Raw genomic sequence first — 25,420 nt, forward strand, 5'->3', positions numbered from 1 at the left:
ACGAAGCTAGTAATACATTTCCAAAGAATATTTAACCAACGAAGCCAGTAATACATTTCCAAAGAATCTTTAACCAAGGAAGCCAGTAATACATTGTACTAAGAAAGAATAATATAATTGATTTAACCAAGGAATGTGATGACACACTGTAGCTTCGGTAAGATCATGCTAAGTCTCATGGTAGCAAGACCATACGAAGTTACCAACTCCTGATGTAATAACAGACACCACTACATATGATACGACCATGCTAACTCCTATACTGATGCTCATCACTGCATCCCTAGGTAGCTATGGTAAGATCATGCCATGTCCCGAGACTCGATGAAGGCGACGACGACGGTGGTGTCGTCCTTCTTCCCTCCGGTTTTATTCCGTCCGTGTTCCCGGGCGGCGACGCTGAAGGGCGTGTCCTGGGTACGCCTCGCCGCGGCGTAAGCCTGGCTGGCGATGATGTCGGCCATGTTTTTCGGCGTGAAGCTGAGCGCCTGGCCCGACTGCACGATCTTCTCCAGCATCGCGTCGAACACGTTGTCGAAGAGCCCGTCGGACGCGACCACCACCACGTCGCCTTCCTCCACGGCGATCTCGCCCACTGCCGCGTCGCTGACCTTGTTGCTGTCGTCGGAGTCGGAGCTGAGCTGGAACGGGCAGTTGAAGTAGCACTGCTGCGGCTGCGACCGGTGCAGGATCCGGCCGTCGCGGAACACGGCGAAGCCGCTGTCGCCGACGTACGCCCACCTGAGGGCCCTCCCGGCGAGCGACACGATGACGGCCGTGGACGCCGCCGGCGTGCCGGACGCGGTCGTCTGCTGGTACGCCTTCTCCAGCAGCGCGTAGGGGCAGATGCCGCCGGGCGGCGGCGCGGCGGAGGAGGACGCCACGACCTCCGACAGGGCGCTCGCCATGAGCCCGCGCGAGAACGCGGCGGCGTCCAGGCCCTCCAGGCGGCATCCCCCGACGCCGTCCGCCACGCCGATGACGCCGGCCACGGCGTGGAAGAAGTGCGCGTCCTCGTCGTGCTCCGGCAAGTAGCACGACGCGGCGCTCATCCTCAAGGCCGCGCCCGTGGGGGGATTGCTCCGCCGCGCGCGAGGCTGCAGCTGCCGCGCCAGGGAGGCGGCGTAACTCGCGACGTCCTCGCGGCCGGCGGCGGCGGAGGGCGGCAGGCTCCCGAGGCGGATGCCCACGGCGATCCGGAGGGCCGCGGGGGTCCGGCTGCTGATCTCGCTTAGGGTTTGGCGGATCTGCGGCGGCGCCTCCATTGGCCTCGCTGGAGTTCTCGATGGATCGGGCGCGCGAGTCCTTTGCTCCCTCTGGCTTGGGGTTCTCGGGCGGTCGATGGATCGATCGAGTTCTTGGTCCTCCTGGCTTATTATACTACTCGCTCGCGATCGATCGCGCTAGGGTTCTTGGCTTCGCGAGCTCCCGCGTTTCTTCGCCGGCGCGCCAGCGCTTGCGGCTCCTCTTCGTATTCGAATTCGCGGGGCGGGAGTTGTTGGCTCTGCTTTGCCTTCGAGCTGACGCGCGTAGAAGCAGACCGTATAGGACTCGCTTCCGGTACGGTACAGGAGTATCGTATACCGTAGGATGGGGTCACTGCAGCCTTTTTTTTTTAGGATGTCGATATTGGTTGAACGTTCCCAGACCGAAATAGGAACGATTTCGGTTCGCGCCCTTTCCTGCAAATATAAAAACGGAGAAAAAAGCCAGTAGCGAAACATAATAAAAAGGCCATAATTTTGTTTTTCTTTGCTATGACAAATAAAAGCCATGTCTTTAAAAACCAGGAAATTTGCCATGGCAACTTAAACTAAAATTTGCAATGTGAATAAAAAGTATTTTTGCCATGACAAAAATGCAGTCCTTTTGCCATGGAAATAAATTAAAAAATGCTATGGCTATGCAAGTATATTTAAGATGCTACATAGTAAAAAAAATCATGTTCCGGAGATGTAAATTTGCCATCATACTTAAATTAAAATTGTCATCCTCTTCACAATAAATTTGCCATCTCCTTCGAGAGCCTCCTCAAGGCAATCTCATATTTCCTTTGCGGTTTTAAGGAGAGCAATGGAGTCACTATAGTCTTCGGTCACAGCGATGAGCAACATGTTGTGTGCGGTTGCATTGAGTTGGTCATCAACCGCTTCTCTTGGAGTGAGATTCATTGGATCCTTGGGGTTGAATCCATTAACCACAATCCACCACAGTTGGGTTGAAGCACTGTGCATGTAAGACTCCATATCTATCTTTCACTTAGCAAACGCATTAGCTTTCAAAGGGGGCGGATGCCCAACAAGATTAATGCGAGGGTGTTGCAAAGGTTGAGGTGAGTAAAAAGATTCCACGACATTGTACGTGGGAACTTGAGTATGAGCCGGAGATGCAAGAGGTTCTCTCGAGTCATCCGCATCATGAATGGCATTTGGATCAAATGAGTTTGATGCGGATGTCGAGGGCTTTAAGCAAGCATCAATTTCCTCCTTGACCGAGGACCAAACTTATTACAACATATATAGAGGCTTTGCGGTCTGCAAACATTGAAAGAATATCGGCCGCGGTCAAAGGGGCACCCGGGTTAATAGGAGCGGCGGGAGCAACGACCGGGGCACCAAGTGCCTCGGGTGTGGCGAGGGGTAGGTTTTGACCATCCTCCGCAATGGGTGCGCCACCTCCCTCATTCCCTAGATCGACCATATCGTCAAAGGTTGTAAAACCTTATATTAGAGCACGATGCTCTGATACCAATTGAAAGGATCGATACGGTCGACTAGAGGGGGGTGAATAGGAGACTATAAATTTTAATCTTAATAATTTTAGGGCTTAGTGGATAAATAGGGTTCACTAGATATGCAACTAGGTGAATGCAACCTATATGACAAGTAAGCTCCAAGCTAAAAATGCTAGGCAACAATCTAAGTAGCAAGCCAACAAGCATACAAAGCAAAGTAAGGTGCGGGAAAGGATTAACCACAAGTGAGACGAGGACGCGGATTTTATCCAGAAGTTCACTCTTCATTGGGGAAGAGCTACTCTCCGTTTGGAGCGGTGCCGGAGCCAAAGCTTGCAGAACGCCACTGAAGGCTCACGGTAATCTTCTTCAAGTCACCCCAACGGATGAGCCTCGGATCACTCGGGGTTGGTCTTGAAGGCGACCACCACACCTTTACAAACTTCTCTGGAGCACACCACAAGCAAGAAAGTTTCCGGAGGAACCTCTAACCGCCTAGGAGCCCAAGCTCCAAGAGTAACAAGTCAATGGTGGACAAATATTGTGGGGAACACGATTTGGTTTGGTCAAAGTGTAGATCGGGTCTTGCTCTCCCAATCCCCAAAGTTTCAACAAGTTTGGGTGGAGGAATTGAGATTAATGAGCAAAATGGAGGTGTAGCAATGGTGGAGCTCAACAAGACATGACCTAGGGTGACACAGAACTAGCTCCAGTTCGTCAATGTAATGTAGGCATGTATTCCGAATATAGTCATACGTGCTTATGGAAAAGAACTTGCATGACATATTTTGTCCTACCCTCCCGTGGCAGCGGGGTCCTTACGGAAACTAAGGGATATTAAGGCCTCCTTTTAATAGAGAACCGGAACAAAGCATTAACACATAGTGAATACATGAACTCCTCAAACTACGGTCATCACCGGTAAGTATCCCGATTATTGTCACTTCGGGGTTAACGGATCATAACACATAATAGGTGACTATAGACTTGCAAGATAGGATCAAGAACACTCATATAGTGATGAAAACATAATAGGTTCAGATCTGAAATCATGGCACTCGGGCCCTAGTGATAAGCATTAAGCATAGCAAAGTCATAGCAACATCAATCTCAGAACATAGTGGATACTAGGGATCAAACCCTAACAAAACTAACTCGATTACATGATAGATCTCATCCAACCCATCACCGTCCAGCAAGCCTACGATGGAATTACTCACGCACGGCGGTGAGCATCATGAAATTGGTGATGGAGGATGGTTGATGATGATGATGGCGACGGATTCCCCTCTCCGGAGCCCCAAATGGACTCCAGATCAGCCCTCCCGAGAGGTTTTAGGGCTTGGCGGCGGCTCCGTATCGTAAAACGCAATGATTTCTTCTCTCTGATTTTTTTTCTCCCTGAAACACAATATATAGAGTTGGAGTTGGAGTCGGAGAGGCAACAGGGGGCCCACGAGGTAGGGGGCGCGCCCCCACCCTCGTGGAGAGGTGGTGGGCCCCCTGGCCTTCATCTTTTGCAGGTATTTTTTCATATTTTCTGAAAAGTTGCTCCGTAAAGTTTCAGGTCATACCACATTCACAATAACGCATAGGTCTCAAGTTTACTCATATCAATAGCATAGTCAACTAGCGAGCCATAATAATAAATCTCGGATGACAACACTTTCTCAAAACAATCATAATATGATATAACAAGATGGTATCTCGCTAGCCCTTTCTGAGACCGCAAAACATAAATGCAGAGCACCTTTAAAGACCAAGGACTGACTAGACATTATAATTCATGGTAAAATAGATCCAATCAAGTCATACTCAATGTAAACTAACAATAATGAATGCAAATGACAGCGGTGCTCTCCAACTGGTGTCTTTTAATAAGAGGATGATGACTCGGCATAAAAGTAAATAGATAGGCTCTTCGCAGAGGGAATCAGGGATTTGTAGAGGTGCCAGAGCTCGGTTTTGAAACAGAGGTGAATAATATTTTGAGCGGTATAATTTCATTGTCAACATAAAAACCAAGAGATGGCGATATCTTCCATGCTACACACATTATAGGCGGTTCTCAAACAGAATGGTAAAGTTTATACTCCCCCTTCCACCAACAAGCATCAATCCATGGCTTGCTCGAAACAACGAGTTCCTCCAACTAACAAGAGTCCCAGGGGGAGTTTTGTTTGCAATTATTTTGATTTAGTTTGCATAAAGTATGGGACTGGGCATCCCGGTGACCAGCCATTTATCTCGTGAGTGAGGAGCGGAGTCCACTCCTCTTGAGAATAACCCGCCTAACATGGAAGATACAAACAGCCCTAGTTGATACATGAGCTATTCGAGCATACAAAACAGGATATTTATTTGAAGGTTTAGAGTTTGGCACATACAAATTTACTTGGAACGGCAGGTAGATACCGTATATAGGTAGGTATAGTGGACTCGTGTGGAATAACTTTGGGGTTTAAGGAGTTTGGATGCACAAGCAGTATTCCTGCTTAGTACAGGTGAAGGCTAGCAAAAGACTGGGAAGCGACCAGCTAGAGAGCGACAACAGTCATGAACATGCATTAAAATTAATCAACACCAAATGCAAGCATGAGTAGGATATAATCCACCATGAACATAAATATCGTGAAGGCTATGTTGATTTTGTTTCAACTACATGCATGAACATGCGCCAAGTCAAGTCACTTAAATCATTCAGAGGAGGATACCACCCTATCATACCACATTACAACTATTTCAATAGCATATTGGCACGCAAGGTAAACGATTATAACTCATAGCTAATCAAGCATGGCACAAGAAACTATGATCTCTAGTTGTCATTGCAAACATGTTTATTCATAATAGGCTGAATCAGGAACGATGAACTAATCATATTTACAAAAACAAAAGAGGTCGAGTTCATACCAATTTTTCTCATCTCAGCCAGTCCATCATATATCATCATAATTGCCTTTCACTTGCACGATCGAATGATGTGAATAATAATAATAGTGCTCGTGCATTGGACTAAGCTGGAATCTGCAGGCATTCAATAAATAGGAGAAGACAAGGCAATATGGGCTCTTTGGTCAGATAAACAATAATGCATATAAGAGCCATTTCAACAATTTAATTATGGTCTTCTCCTATCGACCCCCAAAGGAAAGAAAAGAAATAAAACTATTTACACGGGAAAGCTCCCAACAAGCAAAAGAAGAACAAGAAATCTTTTTGGGTTTTCTTTTTAATTACTACTACAAGCATGGAAATTAAACTGATTAAAAGCTACAACTAATTTTTTTGTTTTTCTTAAGGTTTATTAAACACACAAGAAGAAAGCATAAAAAGGAAAATAAACTAGCATGGATGATACAATGAAAAAGTATAAGCATCGACATCTAGCAATGAGTGTGTGAACATAAATGTAATGTCGATGGGAAATACATACTCCCCCAAGCTTAGGCTTTTGGCCTAAGTTGGTCTATGGCCACGGCTGGCCTGGCGGATATCCATAATAATAGTTGGGGTCGTACTGCGATGCAGCGGCTATCGCCTACTGAGCTGCAGCGTGGCGACGAGCGGCCTCCGCTCTCCTCTCGTACTCATCTGCCTCCTCTCTGGTGATAGTATATCTTCCTCTTGCCTGATAATCAAAGAAGGCAGGAGCAGGGAGAGTAATACGGACAGCACGACGTCTATCAAAGATTAGTCGATACTGGAGAGGTGATTCGTTCCTCTCGACAAACTGGTGGTGAACCATAGCATTAAAATCTAGATAAGCCGGAGGTAATTCAATATCATCTTCGCATATGGCTACACCAAGAAAATTAGCTATGCGGGTTGCATAAATTCCACCAAAGAAATCACCATTAAATCTATTAAGATGCAACCTACGTGCAACAATGGCTCCCAAATTATAAGATTTATCTGCTAACACAGCACTCGTAAGAATACTGAGGTCAGGGACACACATGTGACATGCCTCATCTTTACCATTAATCCATATACCTATGAAGAGAGCAAAGTAATGTATAGCAGGAAAGTGAATGCTCCCTATGGTAGCTTGTGTAATATCTCTAGATTCTCCCACAATTATGCTAGCAAGAAAATCTCTAAATTCAGATTTGCGAGGATCCCTTATACTACCCCATTGTGGAAGTTTGCATGCAGTGGTAAAATCCTCTAAGTCCATAGTATAGGAATTATCATAAAGATCAAACAGGACAGTTGGAGAATTACGTGAAGTTGAGAATTCAAACCTCCTCACAAAGGTACTGGTGAGGTTGTGATACTGACTGCATTTCTCTTCCTCGAAGCTCACAAGATCGGCGTTACGCAAATATGCGTTAAATTCTTCTTTAATTCCTGCTCGATCCATAAAATTTTCAGAAGGCCACTCACAAGGACGCACTGGAGCGTCTCTTGGTGGCTCTTCATCAGCATCACGCATTGCAAGCCTGGGTCCTTGCTTCCTTGAGGAACCACCTTGGAACATTTTCCTAAGCAATTTTCTTCCTCTGAAAAATTCTGAATTTTTTAGTAACTTCAAAATAAAAGTAAACCAAACTCAATAATATTGATAGCAACTATCCCTACAAGTGCCTAGGGCCTATATCATGCATCAAAACTACTTTTGACCATATAAATTTGACATGCAAGCTCAAGAACAGGGTCACCTAAGTAGCAAAAATTTGCAATGAATAAAGCACTAGAACAAAAACTAATTGGACTAATGGAGGAGTCACGTACCAAGGAACAATCTTCCCAAGCAGTTTTGTGAGAGGTGCTTTGAGCAAGGAGATCGAAAATGGTAGCAAAACGAGCTTGGACTCGGGTTTGAGTTGAATATTCGTGTTTGGGGGAGGAAGAAGGAGTGTGTGGGTGAAAGGATAAGTGGAGGAGGGCCACCGTGGGCCCACGAGGCAGGGGGCGCGCCCTCCACCCTCGTGGGCAGGTGGTTGACCCCCTACTGTGTTCTCAGTGCCAAATATTCTAAAATATTCTAGAAAAAATCATATTTAAATTTCAGGGCATTTGGAGAACTTTTATTTTTGGGGTATTTTTATATTGCACGGATAATCAGATAATAGGCAGAAAAATATTTTATTTATTTAATATAAATAACAAAAAGTAAAAGTGGGGTACAGAAGGTTATTTCATCCATCTCATGATCATCAAAAGGAATCCACTAACAAGGTTGATCAAGTCTTGTTAACGAACTCATTCCGAATAACATGGAACCGGAGAAATTTCGAATAACACTATGTTACCTCAACGGGGATATGCACATCCCCAATAATAAGAATATTATATTTCTTCTTGACAGTAGGAAGAGGAAATTCAAAACCTCCAAATATAATCGATGGAATTTTTCCAATAGAGTTGATACTGCGAACTTGAGGTTGTTTCCTCAGAAAGTGTATCGTATGCTCATTACCATTAACATGAAAAGTGACATTGCCTTTAGTGCAATCAATGACAGCCCCTGCAGTATTCAAAAAGGGTCTTCCAAGAATAATAGACATACTATCGTCCTCGGGAATATCAAGAATAACAAAATCCGTTAAAATAGTAACGTTTGCAACTACAACGGGCACATCCTCACAAATACCGACAGGTATAGCAGTTGATTTATCAGCCATTTGCAAAGATATTTCAGTAGGTTTCAACGTATTCAAATCAAGTCTACGATATAAAGAGAGGCATAACAATAACACCGGCTCCAAGATCACATAAAGCATTTTTAACATAGTTTCTTTTAATGGAGCATGGTATAGTGGGTACTCCTGGATCTCCAAGTTTCTTTGGTATTCCACCCTTAAAAGTATAATTAGCAAGCATGGTGGAAATTTCAGCTTCCGGTATCTTTCTTTTATTTGTGACAATTTCTTTCATATACTTAGCATAAGGATTCATTTTGAGCATATCAGTTAATCGCATACGCAAAAAGATAGGTCTAATCATTTCAGCAAAGCGCTCAAAATCCTCATCATCCTTTTTCTTGGATGGTTTGGGGGGAAAAGGCATGGGTTTCTGAACCCAAGGCTCTCTTTCTTTACCATGTTTCCTAGCAACAAAATCTTTCTTATCATAACGTTGATTCTTTGATTGTGGGTTATCAAGATCAACAGCAGGTTCAATTTCTACATCATTATCATTACTAGGTTGAGCATCATCATGAACATTATCAGTAACATCATTACTAGTTTCAGGTTCATTACCAGATTGTGTTTCAGCATCAGAAATAGAAATATCATTTGGATTCTCATGTGTTTCAACAATAGGATCACTAGAAGCATGCAAAGTCCTATCATTTTTCTTTTTCTTCCTTTTAGAAGGACTTGGTGCATCTATATTATTTCTCTGAGAATCTTGCTCAATTCTCTTAGGGTGGCCTTCATGATACAAAGGTTTCTGAGTCATTCTACCGGTTCTAGTAGCCACTCTAACAACATTATCATTATCTTTACTATTCAATTCATTGAGCAAATCATTTTGAGCTTTAAGTACTTGTTCATAGAAGCATGTTTACTAATAAGTTTAAGTTCACCTTTGACATTAGCCATATAATCACCCAAGTATTCAAGCATATTTGAATTGTATTTCAATTGTCTACCAAAATAAGCATTAAAGTCTTCTTGCTTAGCCATAAATTTATCAAACTCATCTAAGCATGGGCTAGCAAATTTAGTAAATGGGATTTCAGCTTTATCATATCTATAGAGAGAATTTACCTTTACTACCTGTGTCGGATTATCAAGACCATGAGTTTCTTCAATAGGTAAAGGATTAAGATCATATGTTTCTTCAATAGGTGGTAAACTAAGACCATGTATTTCTTCAACAGGAGGTAAATTCTTAACATCTTCAGCTTTAATACCCTTTTCTTTCATAGATTTCTTTGCCTCTTGCATATCTTCAGGACTGAGAAATAGAATACCCCTCTTCTTCGGAGTTGGTTTAGGAATAGGCCCAGGAATTGGCTCTGGAGGTGTCCAATTATTTTCATTTGCCAACATATTATTCAATAGAATTTCAGATTCATCCGGTGTTCTTTCCCTGAAAACAGAACCAGCACAACTATCCAGGTAATCTCTGGAGGTATCGGTTAGTCCATTATAAAAGAAATCAAGTATTTCATTTTTCTTAAGAGGATGATCAGGCAAAGCATTAAGTAATTGGAGAAGCATCCCCCAAGCTTGTGGGAGACTCTCTTCTTCAATTTGCACAAAATTATATATATCCCTTAAAGCAGCTTGTTTCTTATGAGCAGGGAAATATTTAGCAGAGAAGTAATAAATCATATCCTGGGGACTACGCACACAACCAGGATCAAGAGAATTAAACCATATCTTAGCATAACCCTTTAATGAGAACGGAAATATTTAAAGGATGTAAAAGTAACGAGTTCTCTCATCTTTAGTGAACAGGGTGGCTATATCATTCAATTTAGTAAGATGTGCCACAACAGTTTCAGATCCATAACCATGAAAAGGATCAGATTCAACCAAAGTAATTATATCAGGATCAACAGAGAATTCATTATCCTTATCAGTAACAAAGATAGGTGAAGTAGCAAAAGCAGGGTCAGGTTTCATTCTAGCATTTAGAGATTGCTTACTCCATTTAGCTAATAACCTTTTGAGTTCATTTCTATTTTTGCAAGCTAAAATAGCGAAAGAAGCTTCTTGATCAAAAACATAACCCTTAGGAATAACAAGTGATTCTTCGTCATCACTTTCATCAGTATCATCAGATTCAATATTTTCAATCTCTCTAGCCCTAGCAAGTTGTTCATCAAGAAATTTACCAAGTGGCACAGTAGTATCAGGCATAGAAGTAGTTTCATCATAAGTATCATGCATAGCAGAAGTGGCATCATCAATAACATGCTACATATCAGAACGAATAGCAGAAGCAGGTGTAGGTGTCGCAAGCTTACTCAAAACAGGAGGTGAATCAAGTGCAGAGCTAGATGGCAGTTCCTTACCTCCCCTCATAGTTGAGGGATAGATCTTGGTTTTTGGATCTCTCAAGTTCTTCATAATGATAAGCAGATATATATCCCAAGTGACTCAAAGAATAGAGCTATGCTCCTCGGCAACGGCGCCAGAAAATAGTCTTGATAATCGCAACAGTTTTCGAGGGTAGAGTATTCAACCCAAATTTATTGATTCGGCACAAGGGGAGCCAAAGAATATTCTCAAGTATTAGCAGCTGAGTTGTCAATTCAACCACACCCGGAAACTTAATATCTGCAGCAAAGTGTTAATAGCAAAGTAATATGATAGTAGTGGTAACGGTAGCAAAAGGTAACAGGAGTAAAAGTAATGTTTTTGGTATTTTGTAGTGATGATAGCAATAGCAACAGAAAAGTAAATAAGCGAAGAACAATATATGGAAAGCTCGTAGGCAATGGATCAGTGATAGAGAATTATGCCAGATGCGGTTCATCATGTAACAGTCATAACCTAGGGTGACACAGAACTAGCTCCAGTTCGTTAATGTAATGTAGGCATGTATTCCGAATATAGTCATACGTCCTTATGGAAAAGAACTTGCATGACATATTTTGTCCTACCCTCCCGTGGCAGCGGGGTCCTTACGGAAACTAAGGGATATTAAGGCCTCCTTTTAATAGAGAACCGGAACAAAGCATTAACACATAGTGAATACATGAACTCCTCAAACTACGGTCATCACCGGTAAGTATCCCGATTATTGTCACTTCGGGGTTAACGGATCATAACACATAATAGGTGACTATAGACTTGCAAGATAGGATCAAGAACACTCATATATTGATGAAAACATAATAGGTTCAGATCTGAAATCATGGCACTCGGGCCCTAGTGACAAGCATTAAGCATAGCAAAGTCATAGCAACATCAATCTCAGAACATAGTGGATACTAGGGATCAAACCCTAACAGAACTAACTCGATTACATGATAGATCCCATCCAACCCATCACCGTCCAGCAAGCCTACAATGGAATTACTCACGCACGGCAGTGAGCATCATGAAATTGGTGATGGAGGATGGTTGATGATGACGATGGCGACGGATTCCCCTCTCCGGAGCCCCGAACGGACTCCAGATCAGCCCTCCTGAGAGGTTTTAGGGCTTGGCGGCGGCTCCGTATCGTAAAACGCGATGATTTCTTCTCTCTGATTTTTTCTCCCCGAAACACAATATATAGAGTTGGAGTTGGAGTCGGAGAGGCAACAGGGGGCCCACGAGGTAGGGGGCGCGCCCCCCACCCTCGTGGAGAGGTGGTGGGCCCTCTGCCTTCATCTTTTGCAGGTATTTTTCATATTTTCTGAAAAGTTGCTCCGTGAAGTTTCAGGTCATTCCGAGAACGTTTGTTTCTGCACATAAATAACACCATGGTAATTCTGCTGAAAACATCGTGAGTCCGGGTTAGTTCCATTCAAATCATGCAAGTTAGAGTCCAAAACAAGGGCAAAAGTGTTTGGAAAAGTAGATACGATGGAGACGTATCAACGGGGTGTCCAAAAACTTATTGAAGAACCACCAGGACACCACGACAAAGCACAACTCAAAGAGGAACAAAGAAGGAGGTGTAGGAGGGCTGGAGAATGAAAATAGGAGGCATTCCCACACGACATTTATTCCACAATGACCCCTCTTAATAGTGCGGTTTTTCCTACGACTCAAAGCGAACCAAACGAAAACCTTCAAGTCGTCGGTAAACCATGCCTTAACCTTTTTGAATTGGGGGGGGGGGTCACACAAATCCAACGGAATCTTCATGCAACCAATATCCTGAGATAGACTTTAGCAACCGATATTAGTTCCTCTAATCATATTGTCATCACACCAAAATATACTTAAGTGCCACATGCACTTTCATGATAACCTACTTAAAACCAGTCCACCTCCTAGGAATAATAAGGGTTTCGAGAGGGAGCGAGTCAGGTCTGAAAGCGATGCTACTGTTGCTTCATGTGTTGGCCTTGAAAATATTAATACACTCAAGATACAATAGTATTTGTTGTCAAATTTTTGGCATATTTCAGGGTATGTTTGCTACATTTAATCCATTAAATGTTTTTCTAGGCATTTAGTGAATATAATATTAAATTGAACAATAAGTGCATAAAATAGTTGAAAATATTGTGTTCAAAAACCATATTTGTGTTCTTAAGTCCACGTTTAGGCCTTATCAAAGAATAAAATAGGAGTTCCAAAATTTAGAATGCTAGGACTCTGACCGAACATGGAGTTTATTGTTTTTTATTTAGAAAATGCAAAGAAAGTCTGGAAAACATAAAACCTGGCATGCTATCATTATATGATCCCTCGAGTTTGTGATAATAAATAGAGAAGTTTTAACAACAAAAATTGACGTGCACTGCTTAGAAACCGGACCATCTTCGAGAGGGAGTGAATTAGGTTTGAAGACGATGCGACAGCTGATTCATCTGTTGGCCTCGAAATTGGTTTTACACTCAATATACACCATTACATGGTCCATGTCCAAATTTAGCATCTTTCGGGATTTGTTTGCTATATTTAAGTCACTAGAGGCATTTCTAGGCATTTACTGAATATAATAAATTTTTGAACTAGAAGTGCATGGCATAATCATATATCTCCAACGTATCAATAATTTATGAAGTATTAATGCTGTTATATTTTCATTCTTCAATGTTTTACAATCATTTTATAGAAACTTTATATCATTTTTTGGGACTAACTTATTGACATAGTGCCCAATGCCCAATGCCAGTTGCTTTTTGTGCTTGGTTTTTACATCCAGAAAATCTATACCAAATGGAGTCCAAAGAATTTTTATGGACCAGAAGACACAACTTGGGCCAAAGAAGCACCAGAGGGGTGCCCCGAGGGGGGCACAACCCACCTGGGCGCGCCCTGGCGGGCTGTGCCCATCTCGGTGGCCTCCCGCACTGCCTCTTCAGCCTATAAATTCCCAAATATTCCATAAACCCTAGGGGAGTCGATAGATCAGAAGTTTCGCCACCGCAAGCCTCTGTAGCCACGAAAAAACAATCAAGACCCCATTCCGGCACCCCGCCAGAGGGAGAAATCATCACTGGAGTCCATCTTCATCATCCCTATGGCCACCATGATGAGGAGGGAGTAGTCTACTCTCAGGGCTGAGGGTTTGTACCAGTAGATATGTGCTTAATCTCTCTCTCTCTCTCATGTTCTTGAGATGTCACGATCTTGATGTATCGCGGGCTTTGTTAATATAGTTGGATCATATGGCGCTTTCTCCTCTCTAGTTGTGAATTAAGTTTCCCCTTTGAGATTTTGTTTTATCGGATTGAATACTTTTATGGATTTGAGAGCACTTGATGTATGTCTTTCTATGAATACCCGTGGTGACAATGGGGTATCATAATGATTCACTTGATATGTGTTTTGGCACTCAACTCGCGGATTCCCGACGTGACATTGGGGTAATCTATGCATAGGGATTGATGCATGTTCTCGTCTTTGTTTCTCTGGTAGAAATCTTGGGGCACTCTTTGAGGTTCTTTACATTGGATTGAGTATTATGAATTTGAAATTGTTTGATGCATGTCGTATAATCAACTCACGGATACTCGCGGTGACATTGGAGTATCTAGGTGACATTAGAGTTGGTTGATGTGTATCATATGGTGTTATTTTAGTACGAGCTCTTGGATAGATTGAACGAAAAGAATAACTTTGCGTTATTTTAGTACGAACTCTTGAATAGATCGCATGGAAAGAATAAATTTAAGGTGGTTTCGTACCCTAGCTACAAACAATTTTTTCTTATGTTCTCCGCTAGATAAGAACTTTGGACTGATTATTCATCACACGTTGAGGGATGGTTATATGATCCAATTATATTAGCATTGTTGAGAGATTGCACTAGTGAAAGTACGGACCCTAGGCCTCATTTTCAAGCATTGCAATACTGTTTGTGCTCACTTTTGTTACTTGCTACCTTGTTGTTTTTTATTGTTCCTACTACAAAAATCAATATCTACTATCATTACTACATTCATATCACCATCTCTTCGCTGAACTAGTGCGCCTATACAATTTACCATTGTATTTGGTGTGTTGGGGACACAAGAGACTCTTTGCTATTTGGTTGCAGGGTTGTTTGAGAGAGAGCATATTCCTCCTACGCCTCCCACGGATTGATAAACCTTAGGTCATCCACCTGAGGGAAATTTGCTACTGTCCTACAAAACTCTGCGCTTGGAGGCCCAAGACACGCCTACAAGAACAATTGTGTACTAGACATCACATATTTTGTGTTGAAAAACCATATTTGTGTTTTTGAGTCCATGTTTCGGCCTTATCAAAGAAAGAAAAGGAATTTAAAACATGAGGGTACCAAGACATGACCTCGAACAAGCAGTTTGTTGGTGTTTTAATTTCAAAAAATGCAAAAAAAAACCTGAAAAGCATGAAACTTCTCATGGTGCCATGGTATGAAAATTCACAGGTTTCCCCCCATGTAAGACTCCTAGCTAGGATGGTTTTGCCTTCCTCTTCTCCTCATTAGTTTTCTGCCTTAGGTTTCTGCTAGCACTGTGTTGGGGAACGTAGTATTTCAAAAAAAATTCCAACGATCATGCAAGATCTATCTAGGAGATGCATAGCAACGAGAGGGGAGAGTGTGTCTACGTACCCTCGTAGACCGAAAGCGGAAGCGTTTATCAACGCGTTTGATGTAGTCGTACACCTTCACGATCCGTCCCGATCAAGTACTGAACATACGACACCTCCGCATTCAGCACATGTTCAGCTTGATGACGCCCTCGCCTTGTTGATCCAGAAAGAGGGGCGAACTAGTAGATGAGTTCTGGCAGCACGACGGCGTGGTGACCGTGTTGGTGAAGAACAATCTTCGCAGGGCTTCGCCTAAGCACTACGAAAACTATGACGGAGGATAAACTAGAGGGGACGGGGTTGCCGGCACATGGCTTGGTGTTTCTTGATGTGTCTTGGGTGCTAGCCCTACCACTCTATTTATATGTTGATCCTTGGGGTCGAAACTTGGAGCAAAAGCCTACACAAAGTCGGTTTCACCCGAAAGGCAAGAGTCCTTCTCGGACTCCATGACCAGACGTCAGGGTTCCCGGCGTCTGGCCCCAGACGCCACGGACCCTGGCGTCTGGCCCCTGGACTCCACAAAACTTCCTTTTGCGCTTTCCAAAAACCTTGTGGGCTTTCCCCTTTGGCCCAAATAAAGTGTTCTCATACCCAAACATTTCGGGAAACATCCGAAACCCCTTCCAGTGAATTCCGGAACCCTTCCGGAGACCAAACACTATTATCCCATATATCAATCTTTATATCCAGACCATTTCGGCATTACTTGTCATGTTCGTGATCTCATCCGGGACTCCGAACAACATTCGGTCACCAACATACATAACTCATATAATACTATATCGTCAATGAACGCTAAGCATGCGGACCCTACGGGTTCGAGAACTATGTAGACATGACCGAGACATATCTCTGGTCAATAACCAATAGCGGAACCTGGATGCCCATATTGGCTCCTACATATTCTACGAAGATCTTTATCGGTCAAACCGCATAACAACATACGTTGTTCCCTTTGTCATCGGTATGTTACTTGCCCGAGATTCGATCGTCGGTATCATCATACCTAGTTCAATCTCGTTACCGCCAAGTCTCTTTACTCGTTCCGTCATGCAACACGCAACTAACTTATTAGTCACATTGCTTGCAAGGCTTATAGTGATGTGCATTACCAAGAGGGCCCAGAGATACCTCTCCGACAATTGGAGTGACAAATCCTAATCTCGATCTATGCCAACTCAACAAACACCATCGGAGACACCTTTAGAGTATCTTTATAATCAACAAGTTACGTTGTGATGTTTGATAGCACACTAAGTGTTCCTCCGGTATTCGGGAGTTGCATAATCTCTTAGTCATAGGGACATGTATAAGTTATGAAGAAAGCAATAGCAATCAACTAATCGATCAAAGTGCTAAGCTAACGGATGTGTCGAGTCAATCACATCATTCTCTAATGATGTGATCCCGTTTATCAAATGACAACTCATGTCTATGGCTAGGAAACTTAACCATCTTTTATCAACAAGCTAGTCAAGTAGAGGCATACTAGTGACACTCTGTTTGTCTATGTATTCACACATGTACTAAGTTTCTAGTTAATACAATTCTAGCATGAATAATAAACATTTATAATGATATAAGGAAATATAAATAACAACTTTATTATTTCCTCTAGGGCATATTTCCTTCAGTCTCCCACTTGCACTAGAGTCAATAATCTAGATTACATTGTAATGATTCTAACACCCATGTAGTCTTGGTGCTGATCATGTTTATTCAACGGGTTTGCAACATTCAGATCCGTATGTATCTTGCAAATCTCTATGTCTCCCTCCTTGACTTGATCGCGGATGGAATTGAAGCGTCTCTTGATGTGCTTGGTTCTTTTGTGAAATCTGGATTCCTTTGCCAAGGCAATTGCACCAATATTGTCACAAAAGATTTTCATTGGACCTGATGCACTAGGTATGACACCTAGATCGGATATGAACTCCTTCATCCAGACTCCTTCATTTGCTGCTTCCGAAGTAGCTATGTATTCCGCTTCGCACGTAGATCCCGCCACGACGCTTTGCTTAGAACTGCACCAACTGAAAGCTCCACCATTCAATAAAATACATATCCGATTTGTGACTTAGAGTCATCCGGATCAGTGTCAAATCTTGCATCAACATAACCGTTTACGATGAGCTCTTTGTCACCTCCATAAACGAGAAACATATCCTTAGTCCTTTTCAGGTATTTCAGGATGTTCTTGACTGATGTCCAGTGATCCACTCCTGGATTACTTTGGTACCTCCCTGTTAAACTTATAGCAAGGCACACATCAGGTCTGGTACATAACATTGCATACATGATAGAACCTATGGCCGAAGCATAGGGAATGACTTTCATTTTCTCTCTGTCTTCTGCAGTGGTCGGGCATTGAGTCTGACTCAACTTCACACCTTGTAACACAGGCAAGAACCCTTTCTTTGCTTGATCCATTTTGAACTTCTTCAAAACTTTATCAAGGTATGTGCTTTGTGAAAGTCCAATTAAGCGTCTTGATCTATCTCTATAGATCTTGATGCCCAATATATAAGCAGCTTCACCGAGGTCGTTCATTGAAAAATTCTTATTCAAGTATCCTTTTATGCTATTCAGAAAATTCAGTATCATTTCCGATCAACATTATGTCATCCACATATAATATCAGAGATGCTACAGAGCTCCCACTCACTTTCTTGTAAATACAGGCTTCTCGAAAAGTCTGTATAAAACCATTTGCTTTGATCATACTATCAAAGCATATATTCCAACTCCGAGATGCTTGCACCAGTCCATAAATGGATCGCTGGAGCTTGCATACTTTGTTAGCACCTTTAGGATCGACAAAACCTTCTGGTTGCATCATATACAACTCTTCTTTAAGAAATCCATTAAGGAATGCAGTTTTGACGTCCATTTGCCAGATTTCATAATCATAAAATGCGGCAGTTGCTAACATGATTCGAACAAACTTAAGGTCTCATCGTAGTCAACTCCTTGAACTTGTCGAAAACCTTTCGCGACAAGTCGAGCTTTGTAGACAGTAACTTTACCATCAGCGTTAGTCTTCTGCTTGAAGATCCATTTATTCTTCTGCTTAATCTGTAGCCCTTGTTTCGAGTTGCAAATATTAGCGACAGAACTAGTATCAAATACCCAGGTGCTACTGCGAGCATTAGTAAGGTACACATCAATAACATGTATATCCGCTTCCAGTGACTAGTCCCTTTGCAGTAGAAGCACTCAGTCTCGGGCTTAGGTCCAGACTTCGGCTTCTTCACTTGAGCAGCAACTTGCTATCCGTTCTTCTTGAAGTTCCCCTTCTTCCCTTTGCCCTTCTTCTTGAAACTGGTGGTCTTGTTGACCATCAACACTTGATGCTTCTTCTTGATCTCTACCTCCACAGCCTTTAGCATCGCGAAAAGCTCGGGAATTGTCTTATCCATCCCTTGCATATTATAGTTCATCACGAAGCGTTTGTAGCTTGGTGGCAGTGATTGAAGAACTCTGACAATGACACTATCAACTGGAAGATTAACTCCCAGCTGAGTCAAGTGATTGTGGTACCCAGACATTCCTACTATGTGCTCACTGACAGAACTATTCTCCTCCACTTTGCAGCTGTAGAACTTATTGGAGACTTCATATTTCTCAATCCGGGCATTTGCTTGAAATATTAACTTCAACTCCTGGAACATCTCATATGCTCCATGGCGTTCAAAACATCATTGAAGTACCGGTTCTAAGTCGTAAAGCATGGCACACTGGACTATCGAGTAGTCATCAACTTTGCTCTGCCAGGTGTTCATAACATCTGGAGTTGCTCCTGCAGCGGGTTTGGCACCTAGCGGTGCTTCCAGGACGTAACTCTTCTATGCAGCAATGAGGATAATCCTCAAGTTACGGACCCCAGTCCATGTAGTTCCTACCATCATCTTTCAACTTAGCTTTCTCTAGAAATGCATTAAAATTCAACGAAACAACAGCACGGGCCATTAATCTACAACAGCATAGACATGCAAAATACTATCAGGTACTAAGTTCATGATAAATTAAAGTTCAATTAATCATATTACTTAAGAACTCCCACTTAAATAGACATCCCTCTAATCATCTAAGTGATCATGTGATCCATATCAACTAAACCATGTACGATCATCACGTGAGATGGAGTAGTTTTCAATGGTGAACATCACTATGTTGATCATATATACTATATGATTCACGCTCGACCTTTCGGTCTCAGTGTTCCAAGGCCATATCTGCATATGCTAGGCTCGTTAAGTTTAACCCGAGTATTCTGCTTGTGCGAAACTGGCTTGCACCCGTTGTATGTGAACGTAGAGCTTATCACACCCGATCATCACGTGGTGTCTCCGCACGGCGAACTGTAGCAATGGTGCATACTCAGGGAGAACACTTATACCTTGAAATTTAGTGAGAGATCATCTTATAATGCTACCGCCGTACTAAGCAAAATAAGATGCATAAAGGATAAACATCACATGCAATCAATATAAGTGATATGATATGGCCATCATCATCTTGTGCCTTCGATCTCCATCTCCAAAGCACCGTCATGATCACCATCGTCACCGGCTTGACACCTTGATCTCCATCGTAGCATCGTTGTCGTCTCGCCAACTATTGCTTCCACGACTATCGGTACCGCTTAGTGATAAAGTAAAGCAATTACATGGTGATTGCATTTCATACAATAAAGCGACAACCATATGGCTCCTACCAGTTGCTGATAACCGTGTTACAAAACATGATCATCTCACCAACAATGTATATAATCTCGTCTTGACCATATCACATCACAACATGCCCTGCAAAAACAAGTTAGAGGTCCTCTACTATGTTGTTGCAAGTTTTACGTGGCTGCTATGGGTTTAGCAAGAACCGTTCTTACCTACGCATCAAAAACCACAATGCGGTATAGTGTTTGCTTTTTGATCTTCAGAAAGAACCTTGTTCATTGAATCCGATTCAACTAAAGTTGGAGAGACTAACACCCGCCAGCCACCTATGTGCAAAGCACGTCGGTAGAACCAATCTCATGAATGCGGTCATGTAATGTCGGTCCGGGCCGCTTCATCCAACAATACCGCCGAATCAAGAAACAACTAGTGACGGCAAGCAATATGTATGTACCCACGCCCACAACTCCTTTGTGTTCTACTCATGCATATAACATCTACGCATAGACCTGGCTCTGATGCCACTATTGGGGAACGCAGTATTTCAAAAAAAATTCCTACGATCACGCAAGATCTATCTAGGAGATGCATAGCAACGAGAGGGGAGAGTGTGTCTACGTACCCTCTTAGAGAGAAAGCGGAAGCATTTATCAATGCGTTTGATGTAGTCGTACACCTTCACGATCCGTCTCGATCAAGTACTGAACATATGGCACCTCCGCGTTCAGCACATGTTCAGCTTGATGACGTCCTCACCTTCTTGATCCAGAAAGAGGGGCGAACTAGTAGATGAGTTCCGGCAGCACGAGGGCGTGGTGACCATGTTGGTGAAGAACAATCTTCGCAGGGCTTCGCCTAAGCACTACAAAAATTATGACGGAGGATAAACTAGAGGGGACGGGGTTGCCGGCACATGGCTTGGTGTTTCTTGATGTGTCTTGGGTGCTAGCCCTACCACTCTATTTATATGTTGAGCCTTAGGGTCGAAACTTGGAGTAAAAGCCTACACAAATTCGGTTTCACCTGAAAGGCAAGAGTCCTTCTCGGACTCCACGACCAGACGCCAAGGTTCCCGGTGTCTGGCCCCAGACACTACGGACCCTGGCGTCTGGCCCCTGGACTCCACAAAACTTCCTTTTGCGCTTTCCAAAAACCTTGTGGGCTTTCCCCTTTGGCCCAAATAAAGTGTTCTCATACCCAAACATTTCGGGAAACATCCGGAACCCCTTCCAGTGAATTCCGGAACCCTTCCGGAGACCAAACACTATTATCCCATATATCAATCTTTATATCCGGACCATTCCGGCGTTACTCGTCATGTTCGTGATCTCATCCGGGACTCCGAAAAACATTCGGTCACCAACATACATAACTCATATAATACTATATCATCAATGAACGCTAAGCGTGCGGACCCTACGGGTTCGAGAACTATGTAGACATGATCGAGACATCTCTCTGGTCAATAACCAATAGCGGAACCTGGATGCCCATATTGGCTCCTACATATTCTACGAAGATCTTTATCGGTCGAACCGCATAACAACATACGTTGTTCCCTTTGTCATCGGTATGTTACTTGCCCGAGATTCGATCGCCGGTATCATCATACCTAGTTCAATCTTGTTACCGCCAAGTCTCTTTACTCGTTCCGTCATGCAACATCCCGCAACTAACTTATTAGTCACATTGCTTGCAAGGCTTATAGTGATGTGCATTACCAAGAGGTCCAAGAGATACCTCTCCGACAATTGGAGTGACAAATCCTAATCTCGATCTATGACAACTCAACAAACACCATCGGAGACACTTGTACAGCATCTTTATAATCAACAAGTTACGTTGTGATGTTTGATAGCACACTAAGTGTTCCTCCGGTATTCGGGAGTTGCATAATCTCATAGTCATAGGAACATGTATAAGTTATGAAGAAAGCAATAGCAATAAACTAAACGATCAAAGTGCTAAGCTAACGGATGGGTCAAGTCAATCACATCACCCTCTAATGATGTGATCCCGTTTATCAAATGCCAACTCATGTCTATGGCTAGGAAACTTAACCATCTTTGATCAACGAGCTAGTCAAGTAGAGGCATACTAGTGACAGTCTGTTTGTCTGTGTATTCACACATGTACTAAGTTTCCGGTTAATACAATTCTAGCATGAATAATAAACATTTATCATGATATAAGGAAATATAAATAATGACTTTATTATTGCCTCTAGGGCATATTTCCTTCACATTGCATGTTGTAGGTGGGTTGGCCCTTTGAGTTGTCAGAACCCATCTGCAAGTTCTTTTGTTGTTGTTGCGCCAGATGTCGGTGTCAAAACCGGCGGATCTCGGGTAGGGGGTCCCGAACTGTGCATCTAAGGTAGATGGTAACAGGACGCAGGGGACACGATGTTTTACCCATGTTTGGGCCCTCTTGATGGAGGTAATACCCTACGTCCTGCTTGATTGATATTGATGAGTATGAGGATTACAAGAGTTGATCTACCATGTGATTGTTATGGCTAAAACCCTAGAAGTCTAGCCTGTATGACTGTGATTGCCTCTACGAACTAAACCCTCCGGTTTATATAAACATCGGAGGGGACTAGGATTGTACAAAGTCAGTTACAGAGAAAGGAATCTTCATATCCGAACGCCAGGCTTGCCATCCATGCCAAGGAGAGTCCTATCCGGACACGGGAGAGAGTCTTCTGTCTTATATCTTCATAGCCCATTAGTCCGACCCATGTCACACAGGCCGGACGCTCGAGGACCCCTTAATCCAGGACTCCCGCAGTAGCCCCTGAACCAGGCTTCAATGATGATGTGTCCAGCGCGCAGATTGTCTTCGGCACTACAAGGCGGGTTCCTCCTCCGAATACTCCAAAACAGCCTTCGAATACAGAAAATGTGTTCGGCTCTGCAAAACGAGTACCGCACACGCACGCAGAGAGTATAATATTTTACGAGTCCAATCCATTGACAACTTTCGTATCGTGACATCACGCCATAGCCCGGTCATTATTTCGAACCATTTTTTTCTTTAGTCTCCCGCTCCATGTTTCAAGATGCGGTTTTATTGGCACGTCTTGTCGAAGCAGAGATCGTGTCCCCTTATTGCAGGATTCTCATCACGGGCGTGGGTAATCCAACCGCGCCGCCTGCACGACCCTTGGGGAATAGGCGAGTTTTAAGGCGAGTGGGGAGGCGCTTGATATTCACTACCTTTATAAAGGGATAAGAGTTCACCTCTTTTACCCACACCTTCCTTCTCTCTGCCCATCCATTCTCGAGCTCTAGCGCCCAAGCTTCCATCCTTTACACCTCAAAAAAGCACTCCAGCCATGTCCAGATCTAGAGCGCAAGGCAAGTGGATGGTTTCCTCCGTCAAGGAGAAGGACATCACCAAGCTCCGGGAGGCCGGGTACTTAGCCAAAGAAATCGCCCACCGGCTTCCAGCAACGGGGCAGCTCATCCCCACCCCAGAGCCCCATGAGAGGGTGGTATTCATCCCCACTTCGTTCGCGGATTGGGATTCCCTCTCCACCCATTCATCTGCGGACTCATGTTCTACTACGGGCTGGATTTCCATGATCTGCCCCCCAATTCCTTCCTCAACATCTCGACATTCATTGTCGTGTGCGAGGCCTTCATCCGCATCCCACCCCCCTTCGGATTGTGGCTAAAGATCTTCAATGTGAAGCCGAAGGTGGTGGGCGGTCAACACGCAGAGTGCGGAGGCGCCATGGTGAGCAAGCTTCCCAATGTCACATGGCCCAAAGGTACCTTCATGGAGACCGTCAAAGGGTGGCAACAGCAGTGATTCTACGTCAAAGAGCCTCACGAAGCCACCTGGGCCGCGGCTCCTGAATTCTAGTCCGGCGCCCTGATGCGGCTAACCTCCTGGCTAGAGAAGAGCCTGGACTGGTCTTCGTCGGATGAGCTGACAGTGTTTCAGACGCGCATCAGGAGTATGGTGGACAAGAACATCAAGCTTGTCAATATGATCCAGGTGATGCTTGCTCGCCGAATCCTTCTGTGCCAAAGCCGGACTTGCCATCTATGGGAGTTTGATCCGGCCAAGCACCAGACCTTGCAGCAGTTCTTCGGCACTACGCACGAAGACATCTGGAAGGTGCTCTTCAAGGCCAACGAGACGTGGCCGGCGACGACTGAGCACTACGGGCACGACCTGGCAAATCCCGCTAGTGCGGTAGGTTTTCCGTATTTCAAGGTGTATCCTTTACTTGCATATTCAAGGAAGACGTCTAAGCTTCCCCATTCATTTTTTCAGGGCTGGACAAAGAAGGCGGAGCGGATCCAGTGTCCGGCTCCACTGCCTGAAGACCTAGCAATCTCTCTTCTGACGAAGATGCTGGTTTCGGCGCCCTACCAAGCGCCGGAGAAGAAGGCCAAGAAGAAGGCCAAGGAGACCATGAGTGGTCTCTGCCGTAAGGGCACTTCGGACATGACGTCTGAAGACGCCGAGACCCACTCCTCCCACACCGATGACGATGAGGAGGAGGAGGAAAGCGATTCTCCCCCGGAGGGGGGAGGGAAGAAAAGGGCGTCCTCCACACATCTGGAGGCAGGGGCGTCCAAGAAGGGGAAGGCCTCCGCCGCGGACAACTCCGCGTGGGACATTAATAGCAGCTCTGAGTAGCGCCCCAGGGATAAGCTGTTTGGGAACGTAGTAATTTCAAAAAAAAAATCCTACGCACACGCAAGATCATGGTGATGCATAGCAACGAGAGGGGAGAGTGTGTCCATGTACCCTTGTAGACCGAAAGCGGAAGCGTTAGCACAACGCGGTTGATGTAGTCGTACGTCTTCACGATCCGACCGATCAAGTACCGAACGCACGGCACCTCCGAGTTCTGCACACGTTCAACTCGATGACGTCCCTCGAACTCCGATCCAGCCGAGTGTTGAGGGAGAGTTTCATCAGCATGATGGCGTGGTGACGATGATGATGTTCTATCGATGCAGGGCTTCGCCTAAACACCACTACAATATGATCGAGGTGGATTATGGTGGAGGGGGGCACCGCACATGGCTAAGAGATCAAGAGATCAATTGTTGTGTCTATGGGGTTCCCCCTCCTCCGTATATAAAGGGGGGGAGGAGGAGAGGGCTGGCCAAGGTGGTGGCGCGCCCTAGGAGGGGGAAACCTACTCCAAGTAGGTTTGGCCCTCCCTTTCCTAATCCAAGAAGGAGGGGGAAGGAAGGAGTGGGAGAGGGGAAAGGCAAGGAGGGCGCCCCCCCTTTCCTTGTCCTATTAGGACTCAAAGGGAGGGGGCGCGCCTCTTGCCCTAGCCGGCCCCTCTCTCTCTCCACTAAGGCCCAACAAGGCCCATTAGTTCCCGGGGGGGTTTCGGT

The 25,420-nt window shown here is 44.1% G+C and overlaps 1 protein-coding gene across 1 annotated transcript; it reads right to left on the reverse strand.

Moving 5' to 3' along the window:
• Positions 1 to 75: 75 nt before the first annotated feature.
• On the reverse strand, positions 76 to 1,450 carry LOC125524249 (putative protein phosphatase 2C 24). The gene has a single exon (XM_048689328.2). It carries the CDS (start codon positions 1,263 to 1,265, stop codon positions 303 to 305), a length of 963 nt encoding a protein of 320 aa, XP_048545285.2. The 5' UTR covers positions 1,266 to 1,450; the 3' UTR covers positions 76 to 302.
• Positions 1,451 to 25,420: the final 23,970 nt, after the last annotated feature.

Source organism: Triticum urartu, chromosome 7A (genome assembly GCF_056163025.1).
Source record: "Triticum urartu cultivar PI428250 chromosome 7A, HENAU_Tu73, whole genome shotgun sequence".
Taxonomy (NCBI): Eukaryota; Viridiplantae; Streptophyta; class Magnoliopsida; order Poales; family Poaceae; genus Triticum; species Triticum urartu.

Excerpts from the sequence above, each read along its gene's own strand:
- LOC125524249 (XM_048689328.2), bottom strand. The coding sequence starts at position 1,265 with ATGGAGGCGCCGCCGCAGATCCGCCAAACCCTAAGCGAGATCAGCAGC.